We start from the raw sequence: 17,511 nt of genomic DNA on the forward strand, positions 1-17,511 counted from the left end.
AATATTTCTTTTAAGGCTGGTTTAGTGATCACAAACTCCTTTAGTTTTTCTCTGTCTGGGAAACTCTTTATTTCTCCTTTTATTCTGAGTGATAGCCTTGCTGGATAGAGTATTCTTGGCTGCAGATTGTCCCATTCAGCATTTTGCATTATATCATGCCACTCTTTTCTGGCTTGCCAAGATTCTGTTGAAAAATATCCTGCTAGGCTTATGGATTTTGTCTTATAAGTTAAGGACTTCTTTTGTCTTGCTGTTTTTAAGATTTTTTATTTCTCACTATATTTTGCTAATTTAATTACAATATGTCTTGGTGTGGGCCTGCTTTTGTTGATTTTGTTGAGGGTTCTCTGTGCCTCCTGGATCTGGATGTCTGTTTCCTTCCCCAGATTAGGTAAGTTTTCAGTGAGTACGTCTTCAAATAAGTTTTCTGTCCTCTTTTCTCTCTTCTTCTTCTTCTTCTGGAACTCCTATAATATGAATGTTAATACATTTGATGGAATCACTGAGTTCCCTAAATCTATTCTCATGTTACATTCTTCTTCTTTCTCTCTTTTGTTCAACTTCATTGCTTTGCATTACTGTTTCTTGTAGGTCATTAATTCATTCCTCTGCTTCTTTCAGCTGCTGGTCATTGCATCAAACTTATTTCTAATCTCATTTACTACATTCTTCATCTCTAATTGATTCTTTTTTAATTCTTTTATCTCTATGGTAAGAGTCTCACTGATGTCTTCCATTTTTTCTCAAGTCCCATGAGTATCCTTATGATCATTGCTTTAAATTCTCCACCAGGCATGTTACTTATATCTGTTTTGCTTCAATATCTGTTGTGGATTTCTTCCAGTCATTATTGAAAGTGAGGTGTTGAAGACAAAAATTATTATTCTTAAGTATGTATCTCTCCCTTCAATCTGTCAGTTTTTATTACAGATATTTGGGGTCTCTATTTTTAGGTGCATATATGTTATATCTTTATGGATTAATTCTTTTGACATATAATATCCTTCTGTATCTCTCAATTTTTGCCCTAAAAGCCATTTTTTTTCTGATAATATAACTACCTCAACTCTCTTTTGGTTACTGTTTACATGGAATATATTTTTTTCTATCCTTTCATTTTTAACCTGTTATAAAATTTCAAGTTATTTTCTTGGTGATTGCCCTGTGGATTACAATTAACATTGTGTATAACAATGTAGTTCAGATATTACCGACTTAGTTTCAATATTATACAAATACTTTGCTCTTATATACCTACCTTCCTCCCCTTTTTACTTTTGTTATCACAGGTACATCTTCATACATTGTGTGCCCACTAAAGTTCATAAAATAGTTTTATGTGGTTCTTCCTAAATCCCATAGAAAAAACGTGAAATTACAAACTAAAAACACACTGATAACTGATTTTTATATTCACCTATGTAATTACCTTTGCTGGTGTTCTTATTGTCTAATTGTCTATTGTCTTTTCATTTCAGCCTGAAGGATTCCCCTTAGCATTTCTTGTACCAGTCACATATTCCTCAGTTTTTGCCTATTAGGGAATGTCTTAATTTCTCCTCCATTTTGGAGGATAATTTTGCCAGATATGCAATTCTTGGTTAACAAATTTTTTCTTTCAGTATTTTGAGCATGTTATCTGTTTTAAAATGTACCTGGATTTGTTTTAATCAGGTTGGTAAGACACATAGCCACAGAAATGACTGTCATAAAGGAAGGAGTCTTTACTCACAGTTCCCTAGAATCAGGAGGCATGGCATGCCATGCAAGACCACACAAGGAAAATGAACATTTATTGTGGTTTTTGTGGGAAGGAATGGACAAGGCAGGGTAAGCAGACTAAGCAGGCTTAAGGTTGGCTAGCTGAATAATTTCAGTGGGTTCCAGGGTGCAGGGGCTGTTTCTGTTTGTCTAATACCTTAGGGTGATTAGGGGGAATAGAGGTTTGTAGTGTAAGAGTTCAGTAAAGAAGGTTGTTAGGGGATATGGGGGTTTGGGATTGGTTTATTTGCATATCAAAACCTTATTCACAGGCAAGTCATTTGCTATGTCTAGGAATTAGCTAACACTGGGCAGGGGTGGGGGGTGCAGTTTCTCCCAGAGTTTGTAAGACCCAAGATAGTGGTGCATCAAGAATACAGAAAATAAGAAAACATAGTTAATAGATTATCCCACTGTTTTACAGCCTCAATGGTTTCTAATGAGGAGTAAGCTGTTAATCTTAGTGAACATTGCTTATATGTGATGAGTCACTTCTCTCTTTCTGCTTTCAGGATCCCTGTCTTTGGTTTTCAATAGTTTGATTATAATTGTCTTGGTGTGGCTGTTTGAGTTTATCCTACTTATGTATGTTGGTACACTTCTCAGGGTCCCACAGGTCTCTTAAACTCTGTTCATTTTTCTTAATTTCTTTAGTTTCTCTTCCCTAGACTAGGTAATCTTGATTGACTTATCTTCAAGTTCTCTGATTCTTTCTGCTGCCTGCTCAAATCTGCTTCTGCTGCTGTTCAACCCCTCTGGTAAATTTTAATCACAATTATTAAACTTTTTATCATCAAAATTTCTATTCATTTTCTTTTTAGAATCCCTATCTTTTTATTAATATTTTGTATTCATAAGACTTCATTCTCCTGGTTTTCTTTACTTCTTTTTCCCCAGTTTCTTCTTTTTTTGAAAGAAAGATTTTATTTATTTGCACAAGAGACAGAGCATGAGTGGGGGAGGGGAAGAGGGAGAAGGACAAGCAGACTCTCCACTGAGCATGGAGCCAGATGCGGGGCTCTATTCCAGGACCCTGAGACCTAAGCTGAAGTCAGATGCTTAACTGACTGAGCCACCCAGGTGCCCCTTGCCTCTCTGGTTTTTTCTTTCTTTTTTTTTTTTTTTTTGTAGTTTCAAGTTTTTATCTAAATTCCAGTTAGTTGTCCATCGACAGATGAGTGGATAAAGAAGATGTGGTATATATATACACACACACACACACACACACACACACGCACATATACAATGGAATATTACTCAGCCATCAAAAAGGATGACTACTTACCATTTACACTGATGTGGATAGAACTGGAGGGTATTATGCTAAGTGAAATAAGTCAATCAGAGAAAGACAATTATCATATGGTTTCACTTATATGTGGAATATAAGAAACAGCGCAGAGGATCATAGGGGAAGGGAGGGAAAATGAATGGGAAATAATCAGAGAGGGACACAAACCATGAGAGATTCTTAACTATATAAAGCAAACTGAGGGTTTCTGGAGAGGAAGTGGCTGGGGGGATGGGGTAACTGGATGATGGGCATTAAGGAAAGCACATGATGTGACGAGCATTGGTTGTTATACACAACTGAGGAATTATTGAACATTATGTCTGAAATTAATGAGGTATTTAATGTTGGCTAACTGAATTTAAATTAAAAAAAACAACAGGCAGGAGCAAAGAAGGGGAGGGGCGAGGTTTAGCAGCTCTGGGAAAGGAGATCAAAATGGTACTGGTCAAGGTAAAACCTGAGATGAGGCACATACTAACATCACCTTGAACCTGATGTTGAACTGCTGCAGTCTTTTCTCTTAGGTCTCAAACTGCGCCAAGTTATTAACTGGCCTGATACAAACATGTGCCTCTTTATTCCTTGTAATCTGATGGGAATGCCACATCCTCTACACAAAATGAAAAGCTGTGTTCTGAACAGAGATTCCTCTAGGTCTTGAAGAACTTACTCTTCATGTGTTTCTCTGTGATTAGAGTCCCCACCCTTGGGGTTGTAACCCTACCATTTTTTTGACATCTGAGTGCTGACCACACTAGGTCCTTCTGTGGCAGTCTGAATAATGGTCCCAAAAGGTCTGCCTCGTAATCCCTGAAAACTGTGCATGGTCTCTAATATGGCAAAAAGGACTTTGTGACATAATTAAAAATCTTGAGATAGGGAAAATATCCAAGTGGGCCTGATGTAATCAAAAGAGTCCTTATAAAAGGGGCACCAGAGGAATTAAAGTCAGAGAGAAGATCACGTGACAAAAGAAGGAGAGATTGGAGTGATGCATTCTGAAGATGGAGGAAGAGGCCACAAGCCAAGGAATGCAGGTGGCCTTTAGAAGCTGCAAAAGGCAAAGAGATGCATTCTCCATTGTAGTTTTGACTTGCATTTCCCTGATGATGAGTGGTGTTGAGCATCTTTTCATGTGTCTGTTGGCCATCTGGTCGTCTTCTTTGCAAAAATGTCTATGTCTTCTGCCCATTTTTTAATTGGATTATTTGTTTTTTGAGTGTTGAGTTGTGTAAGCTCTTTTTTTAAAGATTTTTTTATTTATTTGACAGAGAGAGAGAGACAGCGAGAGAGGGAACACAAGCAGAGGGAGTGGGAGAGGGAGAAGCAGGCTTCCTGCTGAGCACGAGCCCAATGCAGGGCTCGATCCCAGGACCCTGGGATCATGACCTGAGCCAAAGGCAGACGCTTAATGACTGAGCCACCCGGGTGCCCCAAGTTGTGTAAGTTCTTTATAGATTTTGGATACTAACCCTTTATCAGATATGGCATTTGCAAAATCTTCTCCCATTCAATAGGTAGCCTTTTATTCACTGTTTCCCTCACTGTGCAGAAGCTTTTTATCTTGATGAAGTTGCAAGAGCTCATTTTTGCTTTTGCTTCCCTTGCCTCTGGAGATGTGTCTAGTAAGAACTTGCTATAGCTGAGGTCAAAGAGATTGGTGCCTGTGTTCTCTACAGTTTTAATGGTTTCCTGTCTCACATTAAGGTCTTTCATCCATTTTGAATTCATTTTTGTGTATGGTGTAGGGAAGTGGCCCAGTTTCATTCTTTCACATGTTGCTGTCCAGTTTTCCCAACCCATTTGTTGAAGAGACTTTTTCCATTGGATATTCTTTCCTGTCTTGTGGAAGATTAGTTGAACATGTCATTATGTGTCTATTTCTGGGTTCTCTATTCTGTTCCATTGGTCTATGTGTCTGTTTTCATGCCAGTACCATACTGTGTTGATTACTACAGCTTTGTAATATAATTTGAAGTCTGGAATTGTGATGCCTCCAGCTTTGGTTTTCTTTTTCAAAATTGCTTTGACTATTCAAGGTCTTTTGTGGTTTCATATAAATTTTAGGATTTTTTATTCTAGTTCTGTGAAAAATGCCGTTGGTATTTTGATAAGGATTGCATTAAATCTGTAGATTGCTTTGGTAGTATTGACATTTTAACAATATACGTTCTTCCAATCTATGAGCATGGAATGTCTTTCCATTTGTTTGTGTCATCTTCAATTTCTTTCATCAATGTTTTAATAGTTTTCAGAGTACACGTCTTTCCATCTTTTTTGGTTAGGTTTATTCCTAGGTATCTTATTATTTTTGGTGCAATTGTAAATGGGTTGTTTTCTTAATTTCTTTTTTGGCTGCTTCAATACTAATGTATAAAAATGCAATGGATTTCTGTATGTTGATTTTGTATTTTGTGACCAGAGTGGCTGCACCAGTTTGCATTCCCACAACAGTGTAAGAGGGTCCCCCTTTCTCTGCATCCTCACCAACATCTGTTGTTTCCTGAGTTGTTCATTTTAACCATTCCAGTTGGTGTGAGGTGATATCTCATTGTGTTTTTTATTTGTATTTCCCTAATGATGAATGATGTTGAGCATTTTTCATGTGTCTGTTAGTCATTTCTGTCTTTTTTGGAGAAATGTCTGTTCATGTCTTCTGCCCATTTCTTGACTGTATTTCTTTTTTTTTAGGTGTTGAGTTTGATAAACTCTTTATAGATTTTTGATACTAGCCCTTTATTGGATATGTCATTTGTGAATATCTTCTCCCATTCCATAGGTGGCCTTTTATCTTTCTTGATTATTTCCTTTGCCTGTGTAAAAGCTTTTTTTCCTGATGAAGTCCCAATAGTTCACTTTTGCTTTTGTTTCCCTTGCCTCTAGAGACATGTCTAGCAAGAAGTTGCTGCAGCTGAGGTCAAAATGGTTGATGCCTGTGTTCTCCTCTACAATTTTGATGGATTCCATACAATTTATTTTTATGTATGGTGTAAGAAAGTGGTCCAGTTTCATTCTTCTCCATATTCCTGCCCAAATTTCCCAACACCGTTTGTTGAAGAGACTGTCTTTTTTCCATTGGATATTCTTGCCTACTTTATTGAAGATTAGTTGCCCATAGAATTGAAGGTCCATTTATGGGTTCTCTATTTTGTTCCATTGATCTATATGTCTGTTTTTGTGCCAGTACCATACTGTCTTGATGATGAGAGCTTTGTAATATAGCTTGAAGTCTGGAATTGTGATGCCTCCAGCATTGGTTTTCTTTTTCAACATTACTTTGGCTATTTGGGGTCTTTTCTGATTCCATACAAATTTTAGAGTTGTTTGTTCCAGTTCTGTGAAAAATGCTGGTGATATTTTGATAGGGATTGAATTAAATGTGTAGTATGCTTTAGGGAAGCATAGATATTTTAACAATATTTGTTCTTCCAATCCATGAGCATGGAATATTTTCCTATTTCTTTGTGTCTTCCTCAATATCTTTCATAAGTGTTCTATAGTTCTCAGAGTACAGGTCTTTTACCTCTTTGGTTAGGTTTATTCCTAAGTATCTTAAGGTTTTTGGTGCAATCGTAAACAGGATCAATTCCTTGATTTCTCTTTCTGCTACTTTATTGTTGGTGAATAGAAATGCAGCAGACTTCAGTGCATTGATTTTATAACCTGCAACTTTGCTGAATTCCTCTATCAGTTCTAGCAAATTTTGGTGGAGTCATTTGGGTTTTCTACATAGAGTATCATGTTGTCTGTGAAGAGTGAAAGTTTGACTTCTTCCTTGCTGATTTGGATGCCTTTTATTTCTTTTTGTTGTCTGATTGCTGAAGCTAGGACTTCCAATACTATGTTGAATGACAGTGGTAAGAGTGGACATTCCTGTCATGTTCCTGACCTTTGGGGTAAAGCTCTCAGTTTTTCCCCATTGAGGATTATATTAGCTGTGGGGCTTTTGTATATGGCCTTTATGATGTTGAAGTGTGTTCCCTCTTTCCCTACATTGTTGAGGATTTTTATCAAGAATGGGTGCTATATTTTGTCAAATGCTTTTTCTGCATCTATTAAGAGGATCATATGGTTCTTATCCTTTCTTTTATTAATGTGATGTATCACCTTGATTGATTTTCAGATGTTGAACCACCCCTGTAGCCCAGGAATAAATCCCACTTGATAGTGGTGAATAATTCTTTTAATATACTTTTGAATCCAATTAGTTAGTATCTTAGTGAGAATTTTTGCATCCATGTTCATCAGAGATATTGGTCTGCAATTCTCCTTTTTAGAGGGGTCTTTGTCTAGTTTTGGAATCAAGGTAATGCTGGCATCATAGAACGAGTTTGGAAATTTTCTTTCCTTTTGTACTTTTTGGAACAGTTTCAGAAAAATAAGTATTAATTCTTCTTTAAATATTTGGTAGAATTCCCTTGGGAAGCCATCCAGCTCTGGACTCCTATTTGTTGGGAGATTTTTGATTATTGATTCAATTTCTTTTCTGGCTATGGGTCTGCTCAGTTTTTCTATTTCTTCCTGTTTCAGTTTTGGTAGTTTACATGTTCCTGGGAATTGATCCATTTCTTCCAGATTGCCTAATTAGTTGGCATGTATTAGTTCATAATATTCTCTTATAATTGTTTGTATTTCTACAGTGTTGGTTGTGATCTCTCTTCTGTCATCATGATTTTATTTATTTGGGTCCTTTCTCTTTCCTTTTTGATATCTCTGGCTATGGGTTTATCAATCTTCTTAATTCTTTCAAAGAACCAGCTCCTAGTTTTGTTGATATGTTCTACTGTTTTTTTTTTTTTATTTCCATATCATTTATTTCTTCTCTAATCTTTATTCTTTTTCTTCTATTGGATTTAGGCTTTATTTGGTGTTCTTTTCACAGCTCCTTTAGGTGTAATGTTAGGTGTATATTTGAGACTTTTCTTCCTTGAGTAAGGCCTGTATTGCTCTATACTTCCCTCTTAGAACCACCTTTATTGCATCCCAAAGGTTTTGAACTGTCATATTTTCATTTTCATTTGCTTCTATGTATTTCTTTAATTCTTTAATTTTCTGGTTGACCCATTCATTCTTTAGTGAGATGTTCTTTAACCTCCATGCATTTGTGGTCTTTTCAAATTTCTTCTTGTGGTTGGTTTCAAGTTTCATATCATTGTGTTCTGAAAATATGCATGGTATGATCTCAGCCTTTTTTGGTACTATTCTGCTGCTTTAGGATGAAATGTTCTGAATATATGTTAAGTTCATCTCATCCAGTGTGTCATTCAAAGCCATTGTTTCCTTGTTGATCATCTGCTTAGATAATCTGTCCATTGCTGTGAGTGGGGTGTGAAAGTCCCCTATTAGTATTATATTATTATCAACGAGTTTCTTTAAGTGTTATGAATTGATTTATATATTTGGCTGTTTCCCCATATTAGGGGCATAAATATTTACAATTGTTAGATTTTCTTGTTGGATAGACCAAGGATATATGATATAGTGTCCTTTTTCATCTCTTATTAATCTTTGGTTTAAAATCTACTTTGTCTGATAGAAGTATGGCTACTCCAGCTTTCTTTTGATGTCCATTAGCATGGTAAATGGTTCTCCACCCCCTCACTTTTAATCTGGAGGTGTCTTTGGGTCTAAAATGAGTCACTTGTAAGCAACATATCAATGCATCTTGTTTTTTAATCCATTCTGATAACATGTGTCTTTGGATTAGAGCATTTAGTCTGTTTACATTCAGAGTAATTATTGAAAGATATGAATGTAGTGCCATTGTATTACCTGTAAAGTCACTCTGTTCCTTTCTAGTCTTTGTTACTTTTGGTTTCTCTTTCTGCTCAAAGGTCCCCTTTAATATTTCTTGCAGAGCTGGTTTAGTGTTAACAAATCCCTTTAGTTTTTGTTTGTCTTGGAAACTCTTTTTTTTTAAGGTTTTATTTATTTGACACAGAGAGACAGCACAAGCAGAGGGAGAAGGAGAGGGAGAAGCAGTCTCCCTGCTGAGCAGGGAGCCCAATGTGGGGCTCAATCCCAGGACCCTGGGATCATGACCTGAGCTGAAGGCAGATGCTTAACCAACTGAGCCACCAAGGTGCCCCTGTCTTGGAAACCCTTTATCTCTCTTTATTCTGAATGACAGCCTTGCTGTCTAGAGTATTCTTGATTGCATATTTTTCCCATTTAGCACATTGAATGTATCATGCCAGTCTTTTCTGGCATGCCAGGTCTCTTCGGAAGGTCTGCTGCCAGCCTTATATGTCTACCCTTTTAGGTTAAAGACTTCTTCTCCCAAGCAGCTTTCAGAATTTTCTCTTTATCTTTGTAATTTGCAAGTTTCACTATGATACGTCATGGTGTTGATCTATTTTTGTTGATTTCTCTGTGCCTCTTGGACTTGAATGCCTGTTTCCTTCCCCAGATTAGGGACATTCTCAGCTATAATTTGTTCAAATAAACCTTCTGCTCCCTTTTCCCACTCTTATTTTTCTGGGACTCCTATGTTACAGAAATTATTTTGCTTTATGGAATCTCTGAGTTCCCTAAGTCTATCTTCATAATCTAATAGTTTTCTTTCCCTCTTCTTTTCAGCCTCATTATTTTTTTATAATTTTATCTTCTTTATTATTGCTTCACTCTTCTGCTTCGTTCATCCTTGTTTTTATGACCGCCATTTGGGACTGTGTCTCGGTTATAACATTTTTAATTTCAGCTTGACTAGATTTTAGTTCTTTTATCTCTGCAATAAGAGATTCTCTAGTGTCTTCTATGCTTTTTTCAAGCCCAGCTAGTATCTTTATAATCACTGTTTTAAATTCTAGTTCAGACATTTTACTTATGTCTGTATTGATTAAGTTCCTCATCATGAGTAATGATTGTTCTTTTTCGGGGGTGAATTTCTCCATCTCTTCATTCTGTCCAGAAAAGAAAAGAAGAAATAATAATAATAAAAAAACAATAATAACAACAACAGCAACAACAACAAACCTAGATCCTGGGTGTGTTTTGGTCTACTTGTTAAAAGAAACTAGATCCCAAAATAGGAAAGAAAGGAAAAAATATATATATATATATACTTATTATATATAGATATATCTATAGATATAGATATATAGGTATAAATATATCTATTACATATAATAATAGATATATAAATGTATCTACTATATATAATAAATATAAGTAGATGTATATAATAGAATGAAAGGAAACAAAAACGAAAATATATATAAAGTATATATAAAAATTAGAAAAGAATAAAAAGAATTGAAAAAATAAGAAAATTACTGAAAAATAGTAATAAAAAAATAAAGAATAAAAGTATAAAGGATGCTAGATCCTATTTCCCCTAGAGCTGAAGCTTTGCAACCATCTCTGGTGCTGCAAGCAAATAGTTTGTGCTAGTCTTTTGGGGGAGGGAACTGTTGCACTGATTCACAGGTGGACTTGCCCTAGTGGAGATGGGCCTCCAGGGGGCAGGGAGGCAGGGCTTGGTGTAAGTGGCCGCTAGGTGGCGCTGCTTTGCTCCCTGAAGGCTTTCAGCACTGATGGGTGGGATTAATATGGCCAGCGCTCTCTAGCCAGGGAGCTGAATATTTGCACCCCCACTCTTCAGTGAGCCCTCACAGAAAAGCAATCAATCAGTCTTGTCTCCCTGATTTCCATCAGAACTCTGTGGTCACCCTGTCCTTGTCTGAGCTTTTTTATCTCAGGCACATGACTGAGTTTCAAAACTCCAAATTTTAGGGACTCCTGCATCTGGGACCGACTTTGTTCCTCCCAGGGAAGGTCTTGCTGAACGTGTCCCAGGAAAACGGTCGCAGGACCACACACCAATTCACAGTTTATGGCAACACGGAGCAGAAAGCCAGCACCCAGACTTGCTGTTCTCAGCTGGCTTCCATGCTCGTATGCCTGGGAGCAGTGCAGTACTTAGGTGCCACCCATTCTTCTTGTGACCCAGGGGATCCTTAGATCATGGTGTCAGACCTGGGATTCTGCTCCATCTCATCACCTGAGCACTTTCAAGCCAGCATGTCCCCCACTGTAGCAGACTTCTAAAAGTTCTGACTTTGTGCTCCACTGCTTATAATACTTTGCAGTAGCCTCCTTAAGCAGGCTCCCTCCCCACCACCACCATATCCACAGCTATATCACACCAAATTCAAGTCTCCACACTTCCTATCTTCCAAAAAGTGGTCAATTCTCTATTTGTAGACTTCCAGTATTTGTTCTCTCAGACTTCCGATTGATTTCTTGGATGTTCAGAATGATTTGATAACTGTCTAGTTGTATTTGAGGGATGAGAAAAACTTAGGGTCCCCTTACTCCTCCACCATCTTAACTCCTTGCCCTTACTTTCAAAATGCAGGTATCTTTTTTAGGTCTGAAATGAGTCTCTTGTAGGCAGTGTATGGATGGGTCTTGTTTTCTTATCCACTCTGTCATCCTGTATCTTTTGATTGGAGCATTTAGTCCATTTACATTCAATGTAATTATTGGTAGATATGCATTTATTGCCATTTTGTTATATGTTTTGTGGTTGTTTGTAGTTTTTTCCTGACCCCTTCCTCCCTTTCTCTCTTTCATGCTTTTGTGGTTTTCTTTAGTGATATGCTTGGATTTCTTACTCTTTATTTTTTCATATCTATTATTGATTTTTGATTTGCAATTTCCATTCATTTTATATAAAATATCTTTTGTATATAGTGGTCTGTATTAAGCTGATGGTCACTTAATTTTGAACCCATTATTTACTCCTCTTCCCTCCACATTTCAGATATCAGGCATCATATTTTACCTCCTTTTATGAATCCCTTGAGTAATTTTTACAGAAATACTTATTTTTACTGTTTGTGTGTTTTTTACTTTTTATACTCTCACTAATGGTCTTTCCACCCAAAGACTCCCCTTTAAGATGCATTGTAGGGCTGGTTTAGTGGCCATGAACTCTTGTAGTTTTGGTTTTTCTGAAAAACTCTTTATCTCTCCTATTCTGAATCAGAGCCTTGCTGGATAGAGTATTCGTGGCTGCAGATTTTTCCCTTTTAGCATTTTGAATATATAATGCCACTCCATTCTGGCCTGTAAATTTTCTGCTGAAAAATCAGCTAATAATCTTATGGAGTTTCCTTTGTATGTAGCTATCTTCTTTTCTCTTGCAACCTTCAAAATTCTTTTTTTATCACTTTTTTTTTTTTTTTTTTTGCCATTTTAATTACTATGTGTCTTGGTGTGGACCTCCTTGTGCTGAATTTGTTGGGGGATCTCTGTGCCTCCTGAATCTTGATCTTTGTTTCCCTCCCCATATTTGGGACATTTTCAGCTGTTATTTTTTCAGATACATTTTCTGCCCCCCTTTCAATCTCTTTTCCTTCTGGGATCCCTATAACCCTAATGTTATTACACTCGATGGAGTCACTGAGTTCTCTAAATGTATTCTCATTGTGTAGTATTTGTCTCTCACTTTTTCAGCTGAATTGCGTTCTGTTGCTCTAACCTCCAGGCTACAGATGCATTCCTCTGCTTCCTGTAACCTACTATTTATTCCATGTATTGTATTTTTAATTTCATTTACTGAGTTCTTCACCTCTAATGTGTTATTTTTTATTTCTTCATCAAGGGTTTAACTGACGTCCTCCACCCTTTTCTGAAGTCCAGTGAGTATCTTCATGATCATTACTTTAAATTTTCTATCAGGCATACTACTTATATCTATTTTGCTTAGATCTCCTGCTGTGATTTTGTGCTGTTCTTTCATTTGGGACAAATTCTTCTGTCTCATCATTTTGTCTATGTCTTCTGCTCTTAAAAGTAGAGGTTTTATGAAGACGAGGTCCTGTAGTGCCCTGCAGTGCAGTGTCCCCTGTTTACCAGAGTCTGGCATTTCAGGGGAATCTCTTATATGTGATGCTTGCTCCTTGCTTCAGCAAAGGAGTCACGTTCCTTTCAGTCCAGGCTTCTGCACTGACTCTGCCTGTTGTGGGCTGTGCTTGCTGTCTGTGGTATTACTGAGATGCAGGCCAGCCAGCCCTGAGGGGGCATGATAGCAGGAGAGCTTGGTGGAAGAGCATTCATGTAAGCAAAATTTGCACAGAGCTGCAAGTCCTGCCAGATCCCCCAAAGAGCAGCTGCAGCCAGGGGCCCCACATGCATTAGTGGCAGAAGTTGGTGGTTCAGCACATGGCAGTGGTGGTGGCCAGGGGTACCACAGTGGTTGGGCATTGCATCTGTGCATGCAGAGGCTGGGTGCTGAGTGCAGCAGCTCCTGAAGGTGAAGAGTGGTTGGGTCGGGCATATACCACATTAAAAGATTTGCCTTGTGCCCAGGGCTGAGGCCAGCAGGCTTAGAGTGGGTGAACCCTCAGGAGAACTCATGGGTGAGGCACACTGCTAGCAGGTTAGGTAGCAAGTGTCTGTGCAGCACCACCTCTGGCAGGTGGCTCTGTGTTTATGCTGGGTGCAGGGGAAGAAAATGGTACCCACCAGCTGTTTTGTTTCTGGAGAAGTTCCCCAACATGCTCTGAAATCCTTACAAGTATCTCTATCCCACTTGCCCCAGGCATTGTGCAAATTGTTGATTCTATGTTGCCTCTCCTCCAACTGTTGTCTCTTTAAGGGTAGGAACCCAGCTATCAATAGCCCTCCTGGCTTAACCAGTGCTGAGTCAGCAGCCTTTCAAAGCTCCAGGCTTCAAGACCCACTGGTTATATAAACAAAGAGTTTAGTCCCCTCTGGTTTTCAAGGCCAGACATTACAGGGATTAATTTTCCCTGTGCGGGCTGCTTGGTGCTTTTCCATCTCTGTGCCTACAGCTTCCTCCCTCCTGTTGGCAACTCCTGACCAATGTTTCTGCTCTTCCTAATCTCTCTGATACAGTTCCTTCTCAATATTTAGTTGTGGAGTGTTTTCTGCCAGTCTTCAGATTGCTGTCCCATTTTTTAACTCAGATGTGAGTGTTATCCATTTGTAAATATGGGATGGGATGAGCTTAAGGTCCTCCTACTCTGGCATCTTCCCAGCACCTGTCCTGCCCTTACCTGTTCTTTTTTTTTTTTTAAGATTTTATTTATTTATTTGAGAGAGGCAGAGAGCTTGAGGGAGCACACACAAGCGGGGGTGGGGGGGCAGAGGGAGAGGGAGAAACAGACTCCCTGCTGAGCAGGGAGTCCAATGTGGGACTCAATCCTAGGACTCTGGGATCATGACCTGAGCCGAAGGGAAATGCTTAACAGACTGAGGCACCCAGGTGCCCCCTACCTGTTCTTTACAAAAAAATTAATTCAGGTATAATTGGCAGAGAATATTACATTATTTTCAGGTGTACACAGAGTGATTTGATATTTGTATACATTGCAAAATGGTCACCACAATAAGTCTAGTTACCATCTTTCAATTTACAAAGTTAATACAATATTATTGACTATATTTCCCATGCTGTACACTACATCCTCATTACTTACTTATTTTGTAGCTGGAAGTTTGAACTTACTAACCTATCTACCCATTTGCCACTCCCCAAGCCCCGCCCCTCTAGCAACCATCAATCTGTTCTCTTTATCTATAATTCTGTGGTTTGTTTTGTTCATTTGTTTTAGTTTTTAAATTTCACATATAAGTGAAATCATGTGGCATTTGTCTTTCTCTGTCTGCTTTATGTCACTGATATGACTATAGCTACACCGGATTTTGTTTTATTTTCATTTGCATGGAATACCTATCTCCATCCCATCACTTTCAGTCTGTGTGTGTCCTCACTTCTGGAGTGAGCCTCTTATAGGCAGTATATATATGGATTTTATCCATCCAGCCACTCTACGTCTTTTAATTGGAGAGTTTAGTCTATTTACATTTAAAGGAATTATTGATGGTACGGGTTGGAGCCACCTCTGCCAGCAACATGTTCAAGGTAATTCAGAGGTCTGGGGGGCAATCAGCCTGAGTCTGCACACCTTCAAAGTCTATGCATCACCTGAGACAGACTCACCTCACAAAACTGTCATGAAAGTTAATGGGCTTTCACTCTATTCAATTCCTTTTTTAAAAAGATATTTTATTGGGGAGCCTGGGTGGCTCAGTCGTTAAGTGTCTGCCTTCAGCTCAAGTCATGATCCCAGGGTCCTAGGATCGAGCCCCGCATTGGGCTCCCTGCTCAGCGGGAAGCCTGCTTCTCCCTCTCCCATTCTCCCTGCTTGTGTTCCCTTTCTCACTGTGTCTGTATCAAATAAATAAAATCTTTAAAAAAAATAAAAGATTTTTTATTTATTTTTGAGAGAGAGTGAGCAGAGGGAAGAGGCAGAGGGAGAGGGAGAAGCAGGCTTTCCACTGAGTAAGGAGCCTGATGCAGTACTCAATCCCAGGACCCTGGGATCATGACCTGAGGCAAAGGCAAACACTTAACTGACTGAGCCACCCAGGTGCCCTGAGCTACCCAGGCACCCTGAGCCACCCAGGCACCCCACTCTACTCCATTCCTGAAGGTCAATCTAAACATGGAGAGGAGCCAAGGACCCAATTTGAAGAAAGCATCTCACATCTCCAACATTACTGCAAGCCATATACAAATTGGTGTCAGGAAATGTACTTACAAACTAAGTACAAGATGCAGAGCTTAGTTCACTGGGGGTTAGATTGGTGTGATATTTCTAAAATACACCTCCTGGATTTTTTTCCAAGACTTAGTGTCATTAGTTTTGCTGGCATTGTTGGACTTCTTTTGACTAGACATTCAAAAATAAGGAAGGTTGTGTATACACCTGGGTTCATGAGATTATCTGCCTCTTTATTATCCATAACAAGCCATAGTATTTGTCCAGTCAGTGGGGAGAAATTATATGACTGGGGTTTATGTCATAGTCATAGTCTAGTCATAGTCATAGTATAGTCATAGAAAATTTATGGAAGGAGAACTTTCAAAAGTGAGGAAATGTGCGAAATTCACCTGGAAATAAGTAGCATGCTCCATGCTCTGCCCATTTTAATCAGTTATGGGTAAACATGGTAACTCCATGTAGTAAATCAGTATTTCTACAGAAAAATGGCAAAGAAGTCAGTATTGAATGTAGTAAATTGACTTTCTTCTTCAGGAAAATCTATACTAGGCTTCTTTGTTATCTGGGTGATGTCATACTTCAAGTGGTCTAAGACTTCTGATACATGTTGATAAATTTTGACCTACACAAGGTTGTCTGCATTAGATTTTCACTAATAATATATGAGAGCTTTGTTATCATATCTCAGATAATATTATTATTAAATTCTCATTTAAGTAGAAAATATATGTTACAGTTTAACTGGTCTGCACTTAAAAATTAATAATAAAGATGAGTAGAGTTAAGATGGTGGATTAGGGGCGCCTGGGTGGCTCAGTTGTTAAGCGTCTGCCTTCAGCTCAGGTCATGATCCCAGGGTCCTGGGATCGAGCCCTGCATCTGGCTCCTGCTCTGCGGGAAGCCTGCTTCTCCCTCTCTCACTCCCCCTGCTTGTATTCCCTCTCTCGCTGTGTCTCTCTCTGTCAAATAAATAAAAAATCTTTTTTTTAAAAAAAAGATGGTGGATTAGTAGGGGAACCCTATGCTTGCCTCATCTTATGAATACAGCTAGACAAATATCAAATCAATCTGAGGACTGAGAGAACAAACTGCACAAATAGAGGAAGAAAAGAGGCCACATCATGGAAAGTAAGAGGTGCAGAGATGTGATGTTGGGGGAGAAAAGAATTGCAGTGCTGTGTGGAGGGGAGGGAGCCTTATCATAGAGGAGAGAAGGGGAGAGAGAAGAGCATTCAGGGTATTGCACAAGAAAAACATTTCCCCAAAATCATTGACTGGGAAAACAAGAGGGGCTGATTATCACAAATTTTTATATGCAGTGGAGCTCAAAGTCTGAAGTTATAGAAGTCTGCACCATTACTGGGGTGGAGCCTGGCAGGCATAGCGGTATTCCTGTGGAGAACAAGAGTAGAAGCGCAGAAGAGGACAGTGCAGTCTGATCCCCTGGGCCACACTAGGAGAGATAGTTCTCCTTCTTAGAGTGCATTTGGGAGAGGTGGCAATGCCTCTCATGGTAGAAAAGGGCCAGCGGACACCATTGAGCTGCCCTGTTCATTAGCATGGGCACGGAGGCACCTGCTGAGGGCAGTTAACCTGGACACTGGCTTTTTGCTGCACATTACCATAAACTCCAAGTCCCTGCTCATTCATGTGACTACCCTTCTGGGACAAACTGGCAGCAGCCACAGTGCAGTGAGCCCAAGAGGATCAGTGCGGATCTGTGCCAAACCAGTCCCCTAAAATTGGGAGTTTTGAAACCCAGCTGGTACACCTGAAATAAAAGACAGGAGTACTGCACCCTGGGTGGTCAGTTGACTCAGACACAGACAGGGTGAAGGCAGGAATCTGAGGAACCCTGGGACACAGGAGGGGAGATTGTTTGCTTTTCTTTGAAGGCTTCCTGAACAGCAGTGTGCA

At 38.9% G+C, this 17,511-nt stretch overlaps 1 protein-coding gene across 1 annotated transcript; it reads left to right on the plus strand.

Annotated features, from left to right (window-relative positions):
• The first annotated feature begins 15,043 nt into the window (after nt 1-15,043).
• On the plus strand, nt 15,044-15,964 carry LOC118020151 (MICOS complex subunit MIC26-like). The gene is made up of 3 exons (XM_035020119.1): nt 15,044-15,062; nt 15,502-15,891; nt 15,927-15,964. The coding sequence occupies exons 1-3, from the start codon at nt 15,044-15,046 to the stop codon at nt 15,962-15,964; spliced, it is 447 nt and encodes a 148-aa protein (XP_034876010.1).
• The last annotated feature ends 1,547 nt before the right edge of the window (nt 15,965-17,511 follow it).

This window comes from Mirounga leonina, unplaced genomic scaffold (assembly GCF_011800145.1).
Source record: "Mirounga leonina isolate KUSES-001 unplaced genomic scaffold, KU_Mleo_1.0 Mir_173, whole genome shotgun sequence".
In the NCBI taxonomy this organism is placed as follows: Eukaryota; Metazoa; Chordata; class Mammalia; order Carnivora; family Phocidae; genus Mirounga; species Mirounga leonina.

Bases quoted from the DNA above. Each gene is read 5' to 3' on its own strand.
- LOC118020151 (XM_035020119.1), top strand. The intron at 15,892-15,926 runs GTCATAGTCATA...GTCATAGTATAG, and splicing joins ATTATATGACTGGGGTTTAT to TCATAGAAAATTTATGGAAG.